The sequence below is a fragment of the Poecilia formosa genome, unplaced genomic scaffold (assembly GCF_000485575.1).
Source record: "Poecilia formosa unplaced genomic scaffold, Poecilia_formosa-5.1.2 Scaffold922, whole genome shotgun sequence".
Taxonomy (NCBI): Eukaryota; Metazoa; Chordata; class Actinopteri; order Cyprinodontiformes; family Poeciliidae; genus Poecilia; species Poecilia formosa.
Window position 1 is genome coordinate 9,570 of NW_006800861.1, and position 22,486 is coordinate 32,055.

Consider the following 22,486-nt stretch of genomic DNA (forward strand, 5'->3'; position numbering starts at 1 on the left):
TATATATTATTTTGTCTCCTGACACTGTGAATTCTTCATGTGATTCTGGAAGAGATAGGAAACAAAGACCCACTATGAACATGTTTTGTTATTATTATTGTGTTAACAAGATATTTCACACTTAGTCCTTAAAGAAACAGAACCAAGTTTATTGATCATCCTTTACTTGGCACTGAGAAAGAACATTAAGACAATGCAAAGTAGAAAATAATATACAGCTACGACACAAGGTTAGTGCAGAATAACACACTTTGAAGTGAATTTGATGTGAACTAAAAAGTAATGAATACTTAGGCGGAGAATATAGAAGACATGACCTGTAAGAAGTTTGTTACTGCAGTTTTGAGCTTAACTGGTTTATAGGCTTACAATCGTCATTTACTCTCCTACTGAAAGATTTATCACAGGAAATGTTCCTGGATTTAGATATCAAGTGCTTGCTAGTACAGTTCTAATGCTAGCTAGATGATGAACTGCCAAAAACTCTGACTGACATGTACACACATTTCCTTTTGCTGCAGCGCAGACAGACAAAACATAATACAGATCAGTCAACATCTGAAACAATCCTATCTTTGGGAAAACTTGCTTTCAAAGGACTAAAGGAGAAGAACCTTCTCTTCACTGAAGAAGACTTGACCAGTTGTGGGACTGATGTAACCAAAGCTGCTGTTTTCTCTGGGTTGTTAACTCGGATCAAACGAGAAAATCATGAGCTATACAAGCAGAATATGTTTTGCTTTGTCCATCAAAGCATTCAAGAGTTCATGGCAGCTCTCCATGTTTTCCACTCATTTACTAACAAAGGGGAAAATGTGTTCACAGAATCCACCTCAGCAACCTCTGACCTTACTGCCTCAGAGTTTTATAAGAAAGCAGTGGACAAGGCTTTTGAGGATGAACATGGGGACTGGGACATGTTCCTTCGCTTCCTAGTGGGTCTCTCTCTGGAATCTAATCAGGATCTACTTCAGGATCTGATAGATAAAAGTGAAAAACACAAAGATGCTAGTAAGGAAGCAGCAGAGTACATCAAGAAGAAGATCAGAGAGAACAACAGTGACCCAGATAAAAACCTTAATCTTTTCTTCTGTCTTAATGAGCTGAATGACGACAGCCTTGTTCAAGAAATCAAAAATTATCTTAATTCAGAAGAAAAACCTTTTGAAACTTTCAGTGCTTCTCAGTGGTCAGCTTTAAACTTTGTGTTGCTGACCTCAGATGAAAACCTTGAAGTGTTTGATCTTAAGAAATACCTGAAATCAGAGAAAGTTCTTCTGGGAATGATGCCAGTGGTCAAAGTCTCAAAATCTACTTTGTAAGTATTTTTATAAAAACTGTAAAATGCTCCTTTTGTAGAGCTCTCATGTGGAGTCTATGATATGCCACTTGTTCAGAATAATGCTTCATATTACTTTCTTCACTGTGAACAAATAATTGTTATACATGAGAGTTATGGCTTTTTCCATTGGGGGTGGGATTTTAGTTTGACCACAAAGACATGATAACTTGTCTTTTACTGTTGTTTAAAACAAAACTCATACTTTGTTCCTTTACTGTTGTCCTTTATTATTTTAGGAGAAAATCACACATGGGTTTGTCAAATTAACTTAATTGTTTTCATGGATCTTTTTACAGATTGAGTTGGTGTGAGCTCTCTGAAGAATCTTGCAATGGTCTGACATCATCAGTGCTAACCAAACCATCCTCAAATCTCACTGTGTTGGACCTGAGTCATAATGATTTGATGGATGCTGGAGTGATGCGACTTGCTGATGGGTTGAAAAATGTGAACTGTAAACTTGAGACTCTCAAGTAGGTTTTTCAGTTATCAATTAAAGTAATATAACAACCAGTGTTATAGTTAGCCACTAGTTTGAGTTTATAAACTAGTTTGTCTTGAGATTTAAAGTTATTCTATGTGTTCACAATTCTTGTTAGTGTTAAGTGTCAATATAATTCAACAATCCTATGAAAATAGTACTAAGAGGGATAGAACTAAAGTTGAGAGATGAGCATGTATAAATGAAATAATTTGAAAGTCTTCCCTTAAGGGTGACGGTGGGTCAGGAGGTCAGGAGGTCAGAGTTTATCCTGGAACCGGTAGGTTTCTAGTTTGAACACCATTGTGTTGTGGTTAAGACACGTCACCTGACTTGCCTGCTGGTGGTCAGAGAACCCGGTGACCCTGGTGCATGGCAGCTTCTCCTCTGTTAGACTGTTTTAGGGAGGCTGTGGCTACAATGTAGTAACTTGCCACCATCGGTGTGTGTGTGTGAGTGGGTGAATGATGAAATGTGGTATGAAGCACTATGGGGTCCAATGGACTTGATAATGTGCTAGAGAAGTTCAGACCATTTACCATTTAAACTATAATCAGGTTTTACACAAAATTACTCTAAAAGACTGTAAAATGTCATGTTAGAAGCAATCTATGAGGAAGTAATCAATGGATTTATTGTTGTCAAAAAATATAAGCTGCAGTATTGTAATATTTTAAGACACTTTATACTCTTATTATTTGCAGGCCATAACCTTTAAAATTAGAATAAAGGACTTTTATTCTTTTTTATATAGAAAATATATAAAGTCCTGAACTTTTGTATCACCATCAAATTTTGCTGAGCTCTATTTCTAATCCAAACTTGTGTCTTTGTGCAGGTTGGCAGGATGTCAGGTGACAGAGAGAGGCTGCATTTCTCTGGCTGAAGCTATTGAGTTCAATAGAGTCTCATCTCTTAAACACTTGGACCTGAGTTATAATCACCCTGGAGACAAAGGGATGAGGGCTCTCAATGCAATAGTTGAGGATCCAAACAAGAAACTTGAGACAGTGAAGTGAGTAAATAAATCAGACATTACTTAGTATTATTATTACATTTGTAGAAAAATAGCTTAATCTAATATATGATGCACCATGTCTGAGTAGAGGCTTTTAAACAGCAATCAGGTATTTATGATGGATCCCACTGTTACTTGTCTTGCTATGCTTAGCTGAATATGTAAATAAACATTATAGTTCAAGAACTAGTGGAATAATATATAAAGACTTTCTGATTTATTTTCCAAAATAAAATAAAATGAATCTTTCTTGTCTTACTGTGCACAGCTTTGACNCATGTTTATTCCTCCATCAATGTAAGCTAAAGACATGCTAACAACTAGCTGTAGCCATTACATTAGATGGATAGTTTAACTTTAGATATTAAACTATCCATTTTGTATTACTCACATTTTGTTCTTTAATTAATGAAATAGCATCTTTGAAGACCCCTTGGACACAGAAATGATTACTTAAACAGAACATGTTCCTGTAGATAGTTCGTTGTGCTCCTGCACAACTAGCATCTAGGTAATTGAAAGCTGGTTCTCCCCGGTGCTCATAAATTATAAAGTCTGAATTCTGATTTTTAACTTAGAGTTCAGATTTTAATCTCAGGATCCTGAAGTTAAAGTGAGAACTCTGTTTCTTTTTTCCCCAGTGGCCCTAATCCTCTTCCGTACGTGACACTAGTTCCAAAACAGACTACGTAATTATTTCTTAATTTAATCTAAATTGACCTTCTTGTTAAGTTTTGCAGAGCAAATGGACAGACGGAAGGATATACAGTAATACCGATTAAAGTTACTGAAAAATATGTGGTTTTTGTTTAATTCTGTCCAACCTGCAGCTTTTCAAAGGAAAATCTTTCACCTGAACCTTACTTTCTTAGCTGTTTTTGTTTTGTTGTTGCCTTTATTAAACACTGACCAACTTACTTATGTCAGTAAATTTTCAGGCCAAGGCTTACTTAGCCCATCTAACCCTTCTTTGTGAAAAAATCAAAAATAGAAAAACAGAAAAGATAACAGGACATAATTTAAAATAAAAACCAAGTAGATAGCTTCAAATTGAAAGTTATTCCCTGTTTCTTATGAGTTTAAATGAACATTTTAAATAATGTAGGAAAACAAACATCAAACAACTTGCACTGAAAAAAAAAATCAGAATCACAATCTGGATTATTGGCCAAGTTTGTAATCTACACAAGTAGTTTGATTCTAGATAGCACTATATCTCAAGCAGCAGGAGGAAAAAATACAAAAATCATTTATAAAAAAAAGAAATATATATAAAACACAGATCAATTTTATTAATGCAAAAAATGTACAGCACACAAGACACAGCAGTGTGATTAAGGTCAATACCATAAGGAGCACCGATTGTTGTATAAATTAATTCAGTAAACATGAACAGGTCAGGTATTTAAGAGAGTGATGGTGTGTTAGAAGAAAATTAATTCAGCAGCTCATTCAGTGATGAATTTTCCAGACTCCTTCTTGTTCTTTAAAGTGAACGAGGCCAATACTGATGGCAGTCTGGACTTATTCTGGTTTGAGATAAACTGACTGGTCAGGGCCTTTTCTTTGAAGATATTTTTATTTCTTAATTGAATGTAAGTTGACCTTCTCGTTAAGTTTTGCAGAAAGAAATTGACAGATTGAAGAATATATATTAATACAGAATAAAGTTACTGAGTAATACATGCTTTCTGTTTAACAGAAACACGTTAAACAGCAGCAGGTCTTTTGAAAACCTGCTGCTTTTCAAAAGACCTGAACTTTACTGTCTCAGCTTTTTGTTTTGTTGATTTTATTCTCGTAATTTCAAAAAATAAATTCTTAGCCTGGCACTAAAATTCCATTGTAGATGTGAAACATTTGTTAATGCCAGATATTTTATTTAATCAGATTGTAAAAATTGATTTTTATTTGCTAGAGCTTATAAAACCATTTTGCTGGTTGTCTTCTAGGTTACCTCAGCACCAAAGTACGAACTCTTCTTCAGTGAATTTGAAAAGTGACAGATCCAAGGATGACACTATAAACTTTGTCAGTAAAAATCAAAGGTAAGACGCTTTGGTAATATTTCATGTATTTTCTTAGTAAAACACAACAAAAAATAGTACAAAGTACACTAGCTATGGTGTTATACCAGTGAATTCTGCTCAAAACATAGTTCATAGCTTTTGAGACTTTTGAAAATTATTTTAATGCAAAGAGCATTATTTCCTTTGTGAATTAATCAAAAGTAGGAAAATAGAAAAGATAACAGGACATAATTTAAGCAAAAATCAAGTGGATAGCTTCAAATTGAAAGTCATGCCCTGTTCATTATGAGTTTATATAAACACTTTAGATAATGTAGGAAAACCTTCAAGAAATAACTTGCACTTTGTTTTCTTTGAAGACATAATTATTTCTTATTTGAATGGAAATTGATATTCTTGGTACATTTTGCCGAATGAAATTGACAGATTGAAGAATATATAGAAATACAGAACATATAGAAAACATTTTTTTTTCAATATTTTTGTTTAATTCTGTCCAATCTGACGTTTTTGACGTTTTTCTAAGGAAAATTTTTCACCTGAACTTCACTTTCTGAGCTGTTTTTGTTTTGTTGTTGGTTTTATTAAACACTACCCAATTTACTTATGTGGACAATACTTAAATGCACATCTAAGTATTATTCATATCTGCTTCTTCTGATTAAATCTGTTTGTAACTAAATGATTACAAATAAGACGGGGGTTTCGATTTTTTTCTTTGTTCAGCCTTTGAAGTGAATCAGCCAACAAAATTCGGGAAGCTTTTCATGTGTAATATCATGTTTTGGTCATTTGTGTTTTACACAATATTGTTCTACAAAAATCAGAATAATAAAAGTTAAGATCACTGAATAGATGTTGGGATCTGTGATTTCTGTGTGGTTCTTTGGGTTTTTCTGTGTTAGTCCAGTTTTCCCCTGTGAATCTGTCTTCCCTGTTTGCTCCCAGCTGTATCCAGTTCCCTGATTACCTTCCCTGTGTATTTAACCCCACCTGTTGTCTTTGTCGGATCCTTGTCGTGTGCTATGTCGTCAGTCTGTTCCCTGTGCAGTCTCTGTTTTGGACTTATCATTAAAATTCATTATTTTCATCATCATCCTGGGCCTGCCTGCGTCTCATCTCACCTCACCAAAAACCTGAACCATGACAATAGAAAAACAAAATGAAATCAGTTTTTGCAAACAAACCTTAAACTGTGTAAGTCAAAAATAATTAGTGTTAGGAGAAAAAAGTACAGATAATCAAATAATAATAGAACTAAATTATTCCTTTTATTGGAAATATGTACTACAGTGTTTTGGTTTTAGAAACAGGTCTGGCACAAGGATCCAATATTCTGATCAAAAGACATAAAAGAAACAATTTTTTCTTTTGTGTTTTAGTTCAGATGATGGCAACGGATCAGAGCCTTCTGGACCAACTGGTGTTTATATGTCTGACAATGGGTCAAGGTAAGATACGTAAGAAAAGCATTCACAGACTAAAGGTTAATTTGATACACAAAAACTCTTTGCTGCCAGAAGATTAACATATTTTTTAATGTAACAAACTGATGCTGACAAAGTGACTCCAAGTGGGATGAGATCTATAAACCATGTTGTTCTGTAGGAAGAGTTTAGATGGATCACTTTGTTTCTTTTTTATTAGGGAAGATAAACTGTCAGTATATAGCTGATGTGAGTCGTCACTTCAGTTTCTGTTTCTTGAACAAAAGAAAAGATAAAAATCATTGCTTAAACCAGTGGTTTCCAAACATTTTCTGCCCCCCCCCCTATGGATTACAAGTAGCTGACTGGTTGAACGACGTTTGTGTGTGGGAGGGTGGAGGGAGGATTCTTAGAGACTCCCTCTCTCTAAGAATGGGGGGGATCGACTTTTTTGGGGGGCAAAATGAATGTACGTAGCTGGACATAGACAACAACATCGGTAGCCTACAGGCTACTTGTTAAGCTTAAGATGCTGTATTGATATTAGCTAGTCATCTTTTAGCTAACATTACCTGCATCCAACAGCTGTTAGTTCCCCCAAACTAACTCAGTCGGTTAGTTTGGGGGAAAAACTGTGAAATGTTCTTTGCGTTTTGCTGGTTTGCTGCCATGAGTCTAACACACCTGCGTAGCTCCGCACAGCAGGAGCAGGTCTGCACAGGTGTAAACCCAGCGCGAGCGTCTCAGAGTTCATGTTGTGTTTGAAGGCGGCTCAGAAAAACAGGTTACCACATGATAACAAAGTGACAGAGGACACAGATATGGGAAGTGTGGAAGCCCCTACTGTATCAAATTGACATAGGAATAACAGAGTGTTGGCCATTCTAAGGTAAAAACCAAGCGCATACAGCGTTCATGTTTTTGTTTTTGTTTTTTTTCATCCATCCAGACGGCTTCTCATAATTTAAAAAAAATATTCTTAGCCTGGCCCTAAAACGCCATCGTAGAGGTGAGATAAAACATTTTGCTATTTGTCTTCTAGCTTACCTCAGCACCAAACTCCAATCTCTTCTTCGGTGAATTTGAAAAGTGACAGATCCAAGGGTGAAACTTCAAATTAAAACTTGAAACCTGAATTCACTGGAATTTTTATACAGTTGTTATCATTATACTTCCTAGAACGTATTGCCAACCGGAAGTACATCATTGCGATTTTGTCTATTGAAAACCATGGACTGACAAAATAAACATGTTCAATGCAGAAACTGTTTTTGTTGCTCAGTTATTGAATAAATAGATATGAGGTCAATGATAATTATATTTAATTGTTTTAATTGGTTGTTTAGGTTATGTAATCTATCCAGATTCTTAAAAAGTGCTGTTATACACATTCAGCTTTCAAGAACCCCCTTATTATGCATGTCACTTCTTTACAAATATGAACTGTGAATGCTGACATTGGCGTAGGGGACATCTGTGCATACTGCAACATGTTTTGCATTGAGATGGTATTTTAGGTTTGAATAGCTTTACTACCTTTGTATATAAAAAAACATTCCATAAAAAAAAATAATTGCATTAAAATATTTTATCACATTAAAACATATGCAATTAATTTATTAAAATGAATGTGATGAAGTCCTGGCCCCATTAAATATAAATTATTTTACTCTCTAGTATTTTAACTTTAAACAAGATCACTAAACACATGTCCATTTTAATAAATGCAAATCAAAACAGTTAAATGTCTCATCTGTCTCTGCAGTGACAATGTCGACCAATCTGGAACATCTGGGACAGGTGAGCATGACTTAAAGAGACAAGGTTTTTGAAGTCCATTGGCTTCAGAGACCAATGAATACATACTTTTAAGAGATAAGTTCTGTATCAAATTATATTTTGTAATTGTACAGTTAAGTTTTTACTTAATTTTTGGTTGGTGTTGTTTCTATTTGTGTATTAAGGAAAAATTGCCATCAGAAAGTAAAACTAATTGCTTCTAAGAAGACCAAATAGTTTTTTGTCTCTTCTTAAATTATAAAGCCTCAAATCTTGTGATGCTGAAACAATTATTTGTCAGATCTTGTCATTACTACCCCTGATGATAGTTGATGTTTCAAGACAGAAATGTCCATAGTGTAAACATAATTTGCTGGGGTGACACATTGTGAATCTTATCGCTTTTTAGCTGACTTTAAGTTGTTGCCCAGAAGAAATACAGATATGCCTTAATTCTGAAAGCTTGATGTTGATGATAGCTGGATGCCAGAAGGAAATATGAGTAAATAGTGTGGATTATTGCTGAAAATAAATTCTGAAGAGTGTTGTCAATCATGTTTCAAATATATTATGGTTATTCCTGTTGTTCACATATATTTAATTAAAAAATTACAGGAGGAGATACCAAGGGAAAAAGTGACCTGAAGACAGTAATACTTAAGGAGGTGGGTCAACATAAAAATGACCTGAAAGTCTCTGAGATAGTGACGTTTGAAAGTGGGAAAAAGAGCGTAGTCGAGCTCAAGGACTTATTTACCAATAAATCTGGGTTTCTTAGTAGGTCCACAAATGTGAGAACTGTACTGATGAAAGGAGCTCCTGGTGTTGGTAAAACATTCCAAACTAAAATGTTCATGACCGACTGGGCAAAAGGAAACTCCAATCAACACATAAAGGCTTTAGTGACCTTTGATTTTAAAGACTTGAATACAAAGAAGAATGAAGAACAAAGCATGGAATCTCTGCTGGATGATTTCTTCAGAAAAAAAAAAGTTAATGTTTCCAAAGATAAGAAAAAGATATGTTTTATTCTTGATGGTCTGGAAGAATATGAACTTCCTCTTGACTTTGTACAAAACAAGGAGCTTAAAGACTTGAAGGAAGCAGCATCAATGGATGTGCTGCTAACAAATCTGATCAAAAGAAATCTGCTTCCTGATGCTCATATTTGGATCATTTCTCAACCAAAAGGAGTTGATAAGATTCCTTCTGAATATATTGACAAAACTGTTCAATGTCAAGGTAAGAATATTTGTCTAAGCCAATTACTCTTAATTTAACTTCTATACATTTTTGTTGACTTTGTTCAAAAAGTTATATGATTTTACATCGTTATATAACTTTGCTTTGTTTGATTAGAAACCTATGAGCAACGAAAGAAGTTAGAATCACATCTGAAAACTAGATTTCTGAAAGAAATCAATGATGAAAAAGAAGAAATTAATCATCCAAACCAGGGGACAACAGAACATATCATCAGGAGAGAAAATGGCTCTAAAGAAGAGGAACATAAGCAAAACACGTTTACAAAAGTGAAATCTACTTCTGACATCTTCAAAGATGTTGAAGGAAATCAAACTAGAATCGTGTTGACCATTGGAGAAGCTGGTATAGGGAAATCTTTTCACATGCGAAAATTTATTAAAGAATGGGCTAAAAAGGAAACTGAGAACAGGTCATTTTTCACCAAGATCAGAGGTGCCTTATATAGCCAGGCAAAACCTGTAGAACTTTTGTTTCTAATTGACTTCTCAAAACTCAACTCAACAAAAAATAAAAAAATCAGTTTGTTTGAGCTTCTTAATCACTTCTTTGAGGAGACCAAAAATATCATCATTTGTGACTATTCCCAGTTAAATATTTTATTTCTTTTGGATGGACTCGATGCATATCAACATTGTTTAGACTTTGAAAACAATGAAATCTTGACTGATGTCAGAGAACCAACCTCAATCGACGTGTTACTAACAAACCTTATCAGAGGAAACCTGCTTCCAGAGGCCAAGGTCTGGATAACCTCCCAGCCTCCAGCTGCTGAGAAAATCCCTGATGGCATCATTGACAGACTGACAGAAATACGAGGTAAGATCTGCAGATGCTAATTTCTTACAAATAGATTGAACTTAAATGTTTTTTCTAACATTTAAACTGTCAGCAGTAAAATTACAAAATTTTGACTTTTAGTTAAAATCAAATCAAATTATATTAACATTTATAAACAAATTAGCCATGTAACACTTCAAAATGAGTTTCAATGATGAATCCTTTCCATTCCAGCGAGCCATGAATGTACAATAAATAAGTCACAATGAAATTACTGTGTAGTGCTTAGGCTTCAGGGTGTAAAGTAACTCAGAAACTTACAATTAAGTTTCATTAATTAAAAGTGAAGAAAGTTGATAAAAATCAAGACAGACAAAAATATATTTAAAAAGTACCAATTCTACTCTACATACGATGGATTAAACAAACAATAACTAAGGCTGCATTCACACAACAGGCAAATGTGAAAAAATATATAATTCTGAAAGAAATCTATGTACATTGTAAAACCCGGCAAGTCAAGTTAACTCAAATGAATTGGGGAAACCGATTTCATAAATTGATTTAAGTTTTGCAAGTAAACTATTTTATTTTATTTTATTACGTGATTAGAATCCAAGGAACTCAAAGCAATTAGGATAAGGTAACTCAAATACATTTGTTTAACTCATTTTATTTATTATGTTGCAACTTAAATCATTAACTATGTTAGACAAAAATGCTTTATTTAGTCATACTTATTTAAATGTGTTACATGTTCATATTAAAATTAAGTCATATTAACTTGAAAGATTCATATTTAAACAACTTGGATCTCTACTTGAATTATTCAACCCAAATGGAGAAACCAATTGCACAAAACTGCATGAGTTAGAGGTGGAGGTTCAGGGGGCATTGGGAGGGCAGCACAAACCTGGAACAAACCCATAGGCAAATGGGAGGGAAATTTCATATCAGCACAACAAAATACTCATTCACAAATACACATGAATATTTTGTACCACAAAGACAAATAAGTAATGATTTCATTAACTATGTTTGCATCCATCACAGTAATATTTATATTTTTAACAAAAGTACCCACAAGGGTTGTTTAAGCCAGTCATGTTATTGAGTTTACTTTTTTTTTTTTCTTTTGCAGTTGTGCATAGTTAATGCCGTTGTGTTTTCTTATTTTGTAGTTGTGTTTTTTTTATTATTTTTTGGGGTAATTATGTTTATTGATTTCTGGGCGTAGTTTGCACTTTGGGGCCACTGTAATGGTCGTAAATAGTTTACACAAAAGTCTGACTGTGACTCTATTTAATTAGTAGTATAAAGGGTCACATAAAAAAGAGACTTAAATTAAAACCTGCTGCTAAGAAATAAGTTGTTAAAACTATATTAAATAAAACTGATTAAAAGACTAAAATTTAACAGTTGCCTACTGGATTCCAAAGGGCAATGGGCATCGGTATCGCAAAGTACACTCCAAAGCTCATGCACTGCAATATTGCCATATCCAAAATTGCAAATGTTGTTCACAAAACTCTCCTCTGCATGAGTCCAGTAATATTTCAGCAATATTTCAGCAAAATTCATTGTAACATGGACATACACGTTACAATGGATGTCTGCACTCCCAGTTGCTTTTTCAATTCTCACAGAACTGGCCTGAGCCCATGAAGCTTCAAGGTTGGAAGGTGAAAGGCAGTGCTGTTCCTTTGTGCAGAAGTTGATGTCGCTTTAATAGTAAAATCTTATGACACGCTTCTCATACAGTTATGTAGAGTTACAATGCGTCTCCTGATGTTTATCGGTCCACACAACACGAATGCACGCTTTGCATATCAGGTACTCAGACTTTCCTGGTGTGTTCACTCAGGGCCGGCCCAAACCTTCATGGGGCTCTAAGCGAAATGTGGTTTTGGGGCCTTCTAGTTCTGCTAACAATGTGGACTTGCTGCAATCAGCAGTCCGATCATTAGATCATTCACACACTTGCTATAAACTTATTGAATCTCTGGCAGTGCTGTTTACATACACGTATAATAGGATACATTTATTGGCCAACTGATTTATCGACCAGTTGATTTCTGTGCGCCAATTTCCTTAATTTTGGGGGATCGTGATCAGCCGATACTTACATGTGAAGCCCATCTTATCCCCTAATCTTATCTTCGTCAGCAAAGGTTTATAAATCAGCCTCTGTCCTCTTCTGCTCTGCAGTGAGAGGTTTGACTGACAGACCGGCCCACCAGGTCAGGTCTGCACGTTTTCAGTTAACAATATTCACCTCACTGTTGCCAACTCAGTGACTTTCTTGCTACATTTAGCGGAAAAAAAAATTATATCAGCCAAAATCAAAATCGGCAGGTCAGGCTTTTTAAAGATTGGTAACCAGGGATCGGCCAGAAAACTGCAATCGGTGCAGCCCTACACACATATTCTTGACATTATTTGATTAAATAAATTTATCTTAAGCGTTACTCCAATAGCTAAAATTTTTATTTATACCAGGTGAGTCTTTCTCCCCTGAGAATGTGGACCGGTGCCGGTACTGGACTGATTCTGTGCCTTCGAATGATTTTAACAGAAGTTTCACATAACTTAGAAGTTGATGTAAAATATAATGTTTGTTTTAGCCACAAAATGATTATGCTCAGCAGCAAACAAAATTAAAATAAATAAATAAAAAATAAAATCAGCTCCCCTGAGGGGTCCCCTTAGTGGCCTTGGGCAGGCCCTGAGTTCACTGACAGTCTGCACCATAAAATGTATAAGCACTGCTGTATACATTACAACTTGTACTTTTAATTCAACACATGACTTCAACACAATTCTTGAAAGTTTTGTTAAGAACTTTCCTTGACAAAAATCTATGATCCTAAGTAGATTTTGAGTGATCTGCAGAAACATCTGTAGTTTTAAGTTTTAGTCTGCTGTGTGCTTGGATTTTTACTACATTAAAACACTATAAACAGAAAATTGCATGTTAAGTTTTTACAACATATTCCTTTGTCACACAGGAACAGGTCAAAGTTTGCGATTAGTAGTCTTTTATTACGTGTTTTATATTTTTTCAAAAGAACATATAATATAAAATTATTTCAAAAGTATTTAATCTATGTTTTTGTTTATTTACATTTTATTTTTTTCAGAGAGGCCTGATATCAGAAGTCAAAGAAAACTCAAAAGTCAATTAAAAGATCAGTTTACCAGTGTGTCTGAAGGGATTGATGGACAGAAGACCTCAGCTCTTCTCAACGAGGTTTTCACTGACCTCTACATCACAGAAGGAGAAAATGCTCAAAATGAAGCCATGCAGGTTCAGGATGCAAAGTTCAAAACAACAAATAAAGAAACATCTATTAAATACTGTGACATCTTCAGACCTGCAAATAGTAATCAAAACATTAAGACTGTCCTTACCGTTGGAGTGGCAGGAGTAGGAAAAACATTTGCCTCAATGAAGTACATACTTGACTGGGCAGAGAGCAAAGCAACAGAAAACATATTTTTCATTTTTCCACTTCCTTTCCGAGAGCTAAATCTGAGAGCAGATAAAGAACACAGTTTAGAAGGTCTGATTCATCAGTTCTTTCCAGCAATGAGGACATCTGAAATAACTGACTATGACAAGTACAATATTCTGATTGTTCTGGATGGTTTTGATGAATGTCGTCTTGCTCTTGAGTTCAAAACTATCAATAAATGTAGTGATGTCAGAACACCAACCTCAGTGAATGTTCTGTTGTCAAATCTCATCCTGGGAAATTTGCTCCCTAAAGCTCAAATCTGGATCACCTCTCGACCTGCAGCATCCAATGACATTCCTCCAGAAAAGGTTGATCGAATGACAGAAGTGAGAGGATTTAATGATGAGCAAAAGGAAAAATATTTTATGAAGCGATTCAGTGATGAGAAGGTGGCTGAAAAAATCTGGTCATATGTGAAGAAATCAAGATGTCTTTACATGATGTGTCGCATTCCTGTTTTCTGTTGGATCACATCAAAGGTTTTGGAGGACTTTATTAAAAGACACCAAGATGATGAACTGCCAAAAACTCTGACTGACATGTACACACATTTCCTTTTGCTCCAGCGCAGACAGACAAAAGTAAAATATAATACAGATCAGTCAACATCTGAAACAATCCTATCTTTGGGAAAACTTGCTTTCAAAGGACTAGAGGAGAAGAACCTTCTCTTCACTGAAGAAGACTTGACCAGTTGTGGGACTGATGTAACCAAAGCTGCTGTTTTCTCTGGGTTGTTAACTCAGATCAAACGAGAAAATCATGATCTATACAAGAAGAAGATGTTTTGCTTTGTCCATCAAAGCATTCAAGAGTTCATGGCAGCTCTCCATGTCTGCTACTCTTTTACTAACAAAGGGGAAAATGTGTTCACAGAATCCACCTCAGCAACCTCTGGCCTTACTGCCTCAGAGTTTTATAAGAAAGCAGTGGACAAGGCTTTTGAGAGTGATCATGGGGACTGGGACATGTTCCTTCGCTTCCTAGTGGGTCTCTCTCTGGAATCTAATCAGGATCTACTTCAGGATCTGATAGATAAAAGTGAAAAACACAAAGATGCTAGTAAGGAAGCAGCAGAGTACATCAAGAAGAAGATCAGAGAGAACAACAGTGACCCAGATAAAAACCTTAATCTTTTCTTCTGTCTTAATGAGCTGAATGACGACAGCCTTGTTCAAGAAATCAAAAATTATCTTAATTCAGAAGAAAAACCTTTTGAAACTTTCAGTGCTTCTCAGTGGTCAGCTTTAAACTTTGTGTTGCTGACCTCAGATGAAAACCTTGAAGTGTTTGATCTTAAGAAATACCTGAAATCAGAGAAAGTTCTTCTGGGAATGATGCCAGTGGTCAAAGTCTCAAAATCTACTTTGTAAGTATTTTTATAAAAACTGTAAAATGCTCCTTTTGTAGAGCTCTCATGTAGAGTCTATTATATGCCACTACTTCAGAATAATGCTTCATATTACTTTCTTCACTGTGAACAAATGATTGTTATACATGAGAGTTATGGCTTTTTCCATTGGGGGTGGGATTTTAGTTTGACCACAAAGACATGATAACTTGTCTTTTACTGTTGTTTAAAACAAAACTCATACTTTGTTCCTTTACTGTTGTCCTTTATTATTTTAGGAGAAAATCACACATGGGTTTGTCAAATTAACTTAATTGTTTTCATGGATCTTTTTACAGATTGAGTTGGTGTGAGCTCTCTGAAGAATCTTGCAATGGTCTGACATCATCAGTGCTAACCAAACCATCCTCAAATCTCACTGTGTTGGACCTGAGTCATAATGATTTGATGGATGCTGGAGTGATGCGACTTGCTGATGGGTTGAAAAATGTGAACTGTAAACTTGAGACTCTCAAGTAGGTTTTTCAGTTATCAATTAAAGTAATATAACAACCAGTGTTATAGTTAGCCACTAGTTTGAGTTTATAAACTAGTTTGTCTTGAGATTTAAAGTTATTCTATGTGTTCACAATTCTTGTTAGTGTTAAGTGTCAATATAATTCAACAATCCTATGAAAATAGTACTAAGAGGGATAGAACTAAAGTTGAGAGATGAGCATGTATAAATGAAATAATTTGAAAGTCTTCCCTTAAGGGTGACGGTGGGTCAGGAGGTCAGGAGGTCAGAGTTTATCCTGGAACTGGTAGGTTTCTAGTTTGAACACCATTGTGTTGTGGTTAAGACACGTCACCTGACTTGCCTGCTGGTGGTCAGAAAACCCGGTGACCCTGGTGCATGGCAGCTTCTCCTCTGTTAGACTGTTTTAGGGAGGCTGTGGCTACAATGTAGTAACTTGCCACCATCGGTGTGTGTGTGTGAATGGGTGAATGATCAAATGTGGTATGAAGCACTATGGGGTCCAATGGACTTGATAATGTGCTAGAGAAGTTCAGACCATTTACCATTTAAACTATAATCAGGTTTTACACAAAATTACTCTAAAAGACTGTAAAATGTCATGTTAGAAGCAATCTATGAGGAAGTAATCAATGGATTTATTGTTATCAAAAAATATAAGCTGCAGTATTGTAATATTTTAAGACACTTTATACTCTTATTATTTGCAGGCCATAACCTTTAAAATTAGAATAAAGGACTTTTATTCTTTTTTATATAGAAAATATATAAAGTCCTGAACTTTTGTATCACCATCAAATTTTGCTGAGCTCTATTTCTAATCCAAAATTGTGTCTTTGTGCAGGTTGGCAGGATGTCAGGTGACAGAGAGAGGCTGCATTTCTCTGGCTGAAGCTATTGAGTCCAATAGACTCTCATCTCTTAAACACTTGGACCTGAGTTATAATCACCCTGGAGACAAAGGGATGAGGGCTCTCAATGCAATAGTTGAGGATCCAAACAAGAAACTTGAGACAGTGAAGTGAGTAAATAAATCAGACATTACTTAGTATTATTATTACATTTGTAGAAAAATAGCTTAATCTAATATATGATGCACCATGTCTGAGTAGAGGCTTTTAAACAGCAATCAGGTATTTATGATGGATCCCACTGTTACTTGTCTTGCTATGCTTAGCTGAATATGTAAATAAATATTATAGTTCAAGAACTAGTGGAATAATATATAAAGACTTTCTGATTTATTTTCCAAAATAAAATAAAATGAATCTTTCTTGTCTTACTGTGCACAGCTTTGACTATGAAGGAAAAATTCGACTAAAACCTGGTTGGAGTAAATGTAAGCTGTGTTTTTTTTTCCCTCAACACTTTCACATTTTTATTCCAAGATGAAACATGTTTATCTGAAAATGAAGTTTAGAACGGCTTAATAATGATCAGTACAATAATGATCATAGTAATACGTAAATATGATTTTATATATCAGGAAATCACAAAATACTAAATGACTTGTAATTCTCCAAATTTAGCAGATTTAATATTTAAAGGTATGGATTCACAATGGTAAAAACAGTACACATTCTGAAACTGTCATTGTTTACATTTTCTCAAAGCCTGATTGATTTTCTTCTTGAACACTTTCAGATGGTCCAGATCTTATGTTTGATGAGACCACAGCAAGCAGACGGCTTGTTCTGACTGAAAACAACAAAAAAGCGATGACTCATAATGATGTCAAGAAGCTGGAAACGCGAAATACAAGTGACAAAAGGTTCAAGAGGACCCAGGTATTTTGTGATGAAGGCCTGCAACGACTTTGTTACTGGGAAGTGGAATGGAAAGGCGTGGTGGGAATTGCTGTGGCATATAAAGATCTGGGTCGAGGCCAGGGTAGTGATAGTGGTCTGGGAACCAATGACAAGTCCTGGAGTTTGCTCTGCTCCAAGACTGGATACAAAGCCATGCATAAAAATACAGAAGTAGAAATCAAAGTCCCTCCTTGCAACAAAATAGGTGTGTTACTTGACTGGGAAGGAGGAACTCTAAGTTACTACAGTATATCATCAGAGAAGCGGAGCTTGATTCATACGTTCAAAGCAAAATTCAGAGCAGAGCTTTTTCCAGCCTTCTGGTTCGAGAAAGGTTCTGTGACTTTGTGTGACCTGTAGATTTATGAGAGCACAAGTTAGAAAGACTGGAAGCACTTAGAGTGGTGTGAAAAAGTGTTTGCCCCCTTACTGATTTCACTTTTTTTTGTATATTTGTTACACTTCAGTGTTTCTCTGCATGTTGGCATGATATCTAGCTTTTAATTATCTTTTGGTTTACTTCACTTTGCATAAAGATTCTGTTCAAGTGATGTCTTGTTTGGGAGTAGGTGTGGCATTAAACAGTCCCAGGTGTGACAAGAGACAGTGAATTCAGGTGTGATGGACCACAGGTGTGGGAGGCAATCACTTTCACTAGGGCCATGTAGGTTTTTACTTTTGTGCATTTTGTGTTTACTTGTGTTATCTATGACTAATAAGTAAATTGTTTTTATGTTCTGAAACACTGAAGTGTGACAAATTATGTAAAAAAAAAATTTAATCAGGAAAGGGGCAAGGGTGGGTGGAAAGAGTCCCAGAACTTAGTGGACAGAAGAAAGTACTGTTGTTCTACTTAAAATAATGAATATTTTTAATACTACATTCAGTGTTTAGGCTGTTTAGGTTCACAGGCATGAAAGTACCTGACCACACAGTCTGAATTTATTAATGTAGACATTGATGGACATGCGGATTGCCAAAGAACTACAATATATGTCAAGTAGCTTGAACATATAATTATTGTGCACCATTCAATTAATACGATTTAACATTACTGTAATCTATGCCACAGTTTCCGATTGTTTGTTACTCCAATCTGTCAAAATTACATTGCTTGTCAAAGACAAATCTAATGACTCGAACAAAGAGAACAAAACTAAAACTTCTTTATAATATGTTTTGATCAAAGAAATGTGTTTTATGTTTGTGGTTAATGGGATGTGAGAACTAAAATAAAAGTAGATTTTAAAGCATCTCTTTTAAGACTGCATATTTTGTATTATGTGAAATATTTTTTCCTCTGAGTTTGATATCACTGTTAAGACAGGCTTCTGTGCTTTTACTTTAAACCAGTAACATTAAAATGTAACTGTTTTTATTACTTCTGAAATTACCATGTACATTTTCAATTTTAACAAATACAAGCCTGATATTTAAACTATTTGATGAAATCCAGAATATTTTGAATTGTACCCTTTTATTCTGTGTTGAAAACAAATTTGCTGATTCATAAAACTGACATTTAGCTTTGTTTTCCCTTTCCTCAGAAAATATGTATTTAAAAAATTATATTTTCCAAGACATTTGTGAATATATTTTGTTTAACTTGTTGTTTACTGTCTTTTTTGATATGAAGTAATTATAATCTTTGAAAATATAAACATGTGCTATGTATAGTTAATAAATAACTATTTTCTACGAAGCCCTGTCTGTGTATGTGCAGGCGTGTGTGCATGGGGGTGCTTGTGTGTGTGTGTATTTTGGAACAATATCATCCAGGTAGTGTTTTAATGAAAAGCACTCGGGTTTATTGGGAACACTGTCAGCTCTGAGTTCTGAAAACTTGCTCTTATACCTTAGTCCAGTGCTTCAGTTCTTGTCCTCATGTACCATTGCCCTGCGACTAACAACTAAACCCTACCCCACTCCTTTCCTGCTACTCATCACACTCAAAGACAGCAGAGAGCAAGAGGCAGGGTGTGAGCATCACATGCATGACCATGATTGAACAAAACAATAAAAAAAATCATACAGAAATTCTGTCTCATCCAAGAATTTCAGGAAGCCAGAAATGCATCAGAGGCTGGAGACACGGGAGGCGATGTCACTCCCTCTCCATTCATTCCATCCATTCGAAACTCAACTGTGCTCCTCCAGCTAAGCCATCAGCAAAATTTATGCATGTGAAATTTCAAGCTTGTACATATAGACGTGCACACAGGTGTGTGTCTTAATTAGCCGCTGAACTAGAAGCTTAACAACATTTCACTGATTTATCTAAAACTTATGAGGCAGTCATGTATATAATTAACACTAAATCTACTGTCAACCACAGTTAGTCTGAGACAAAACTGAACCTGGTGAAAAAAACTAGCTTCCAAATTACAGTACATCATAAGCACAACAATCACTATCAAGATAGGCACAACTTACCTTACATTTGCATGTCCATACTTAATCAAAATTAAATTTTTATTCATTGGATGTAAAACTTGCTACATTTTTTTTTGATAATTCTTCAAGTAATAAATAAGGACATAGGATTATAGAGGACAAGGTGATGTTACACATTCTAGAAATACATGCAAACTCAGCACAAAAGAATAAAATCACCACAATCTAAACTGCAATAAAAAGTGTCTGAACTGGTAACTTATTTACATAAAGTAAATGCATAATTTCATTAGAAAATCAATGTAGTGATTTACTTATGAAATGATTAACAAATCTGTAGGAATTTATTGTCCACAGCTATTTTCTAATACTATCATTTTATTGACACTTATCATGAAACATAATCTCTCTTTCCATAAAGATAAGAGTACTGTCTTTGTGCTGAGAGGAAAACATCCTGCTGAATACTATCAATCAATTGATCAAGTTTATTTGTATAGGACATTTCAACAAGGCAGTTCAAAGTGCTTTACATCATAAAAACAGTCATAAGACACAGTCAACAATTGAATGATAACATTTTGTCTTGTGGCAGCGTTTAACATAAGAATATTTATCAAAGTTTCATTTATAATGTTTCAAAAGCAGCTTTTAGATCTGCTAAGCTCATTTCAGACAAAGGTTATATGGAGGAATGAACAACCATGTCAAGATGGAGGGAGAAAATGTGGACAGAGCCAGTGTTTAGATATTAAAAGCTGTCAGGATCTGAGTTGGTATTCTTTACATTGTCTTAGATTTGTTTTTTACATATGAATACCTAAAAGTAAAATATTTTTAAAAGAATGCGTTTACTTATGAATTGTTTGTTTCTTTTTTCAATATTTATAAAAACCTTGGACTTCCAAGTCCAAGGTTTTTATTTCATTATTGATGTTCCATTCTTACTGGAACATGAAAAAAAAAAAAAATATATATATATATATATATATTTATTATTTTATCTCCTGAAACTGTGAAGTCTGGAAGACACAGGAAACAAAGACCCACTATTCACATATTTTGTTATTACTGTGTTAACAAGATATTATACATAGAACAGAGTTTATTGATCATCCTTCATTTGACACTGAAAAAGAACATTAAGACAATGCAAAGTAGAAAATAATATACAGCTACAACACAAGGTTAGTGCAGAATAATACACTTTGATGTGAATTTGATGTGCACTAAAAGGGGATAGTATAAAACAAGTGACCTGTAAGAAGTCTGTTATTGCAGTTTTGAGCTTAACTGTGGTTTATAGGCTTACATTAAAAGAAATCTCCCTGCTTGACTCTCCTACTGCATGATTTATGACAGGAAATGTTCTTGGATTTAGATATCAAGGCCAAAGTTCCTTATTGTACAGCTCTGATGCTGTTAAATATTAATAACTTTTTTGCAGACTGTTGGAACTGACTTTGATCATAAATCTTAAGACCTTCATACAGTTCAGATGTTTTCCCTTTTCATAGAGATTGCTACTTTTTCGGTGTCTGACTGTGTTTTTGCAAGAAGAGAAAGAAAAAAGATTGAAGCAAGATGTCGAGTATGAAGTAACAAATTAAGATAAAATATAAAGCTACTGAAAAGTGAGGAGATCCAAAACAAAATGTCTGAGGAAGAGGATGGGATCATGTCAGGTGGCAGGTAAGTGAAGCTTTTTTGTTTTCAGTCAAATCTTTTCTAAAAAACTTCCTCAAGAGAAAAAAGTAATATGGTAAACTGATCATTTGGATTTTCCAAAATTTTATTGAACTGAAGAATGAATGTAAAATTCAGAACATAGGTGAAGAAAATGACAAGCTTAATTGTAAGGTGTTTACTTTAAACTTTGTGAACTCTCATTTAAAAAGAAAAAAAGATTTTGGTCAAGTATGAGCAGTGTAAATGGAGGAAAGTCTTACTGTAATATTGTCATATCTTAAAACTTAAAGACCGTTCTGTTCAAAGACTACTTGACAAATCAATTCCATTCCTTGAATCTGCAAACTTTGTTACAATATGCAGCAACTTGCCTAAAAGTAGTTAAACATAATTTTAGTGGTATTAATCTGGCATATTTGGAAAAACACCCACAAATTCTACAGTTTGTTTGTTTGTAGACACTGAGACACTAGTTCCAAATGAGATTATGTAATGGTTTCTTAATTTAATCTAATTGACCGTCTTGTTAACTTTTGCAGAAACAAATTAACAGATTGAAGAATATATATAGTAATACAGATTGAAGTTACTGAATAATACATGGCTTTTGTTTAATTCTGTCCAACCTGCTGTTTTTGAAAGGAAAATCTTTAACTTTGAACTTTACTTTCTGAGCTGTTGTTGTTTTGCTGTTGGTTTTATTAAATACTGCCCCCAGTTTAGTTATAGCAGTAATTTTCAGGCTGAGGATCATTTAACCCATCTAAAGAGCACTCACAGACCATTTAATTTCAAATTGTGAGTTGTGTTCAGAAAGAGTGTTTTCCACTGATGTCAAACACATGGAAATCAAAATAAAGTTGTTCTTTACTACCAAGTGTTGTGTGCATTAATAACATTTTGGACTATTTGTATTTTTAGAAGCACAATAAAAGAAAAACAGACTTGAATTGCTTTGGCACAAAGGAAAAATCCTTTTCCGCACCATTAAATATAAAAATTATCCACTCTGTCATTCATTTATTTTTTGTATTTAATTACTTTGATAATTTTAATAAAATAAAAATAACAGATCTTGACAGGTAAACA

General features: G+C 34.6%; 2 protein-coding genes across 2 annotated transcripts; both read left to right on the forward strand.

The window, feature by feature from the left end:
- Window positions 1-28: 28 nt before the first annotated feature.
- LOC103132095 (protein NLRC3-like) lies at window positions 29-2,842 on the forward strand. Its single transcript, XM_007543845.2, has 3 exons — window positions 29-1,318; window positions 1,639-1,815; window positions 2,662-2,842. Exons 1-3 carry the CDS (start codon window positions 495-497, stop codon window positions 2,840-2,842), a joined length of 1,182 nt encoding a protein of 393 aa, XP_007543907.1. The 5' UTR covers window positions 29-494.
- Window positions 2,843-4,779: 1,937 nt separating this feature from the next.
- On the forward strand, window positions 4,780-18,856 carry LOC103132094 (uncharacterized). Its single transcript, XM_007543844.2, has 10 exons — window positions 4,780-4,889; window positions 6,254-6,322; window positions 8,064-8,098; window positions 8,693-9,319; window positions 9,437-10,159; window positions 13,261-15,007; window positions 15,328-15,504; window positions 16,351-16,527; window positions 16,799-16,845; window positions 17,151-18,856. Exons 2-10 carry the CDS (start codon window positions 6,303-6,305, stop codon window positions 17,672-17,674), a joined length of 4,077 nt encoding a protein of 1,358 aa, XP_007543906.1. The 5' UTR covers window positions 4,780-4,889; window positions 6,254-6,302; the 3' UTR covers window positions 17,675-18,856.
- Window positions 18,857-22,486: the final 3,630 nt, after the last annotated feature.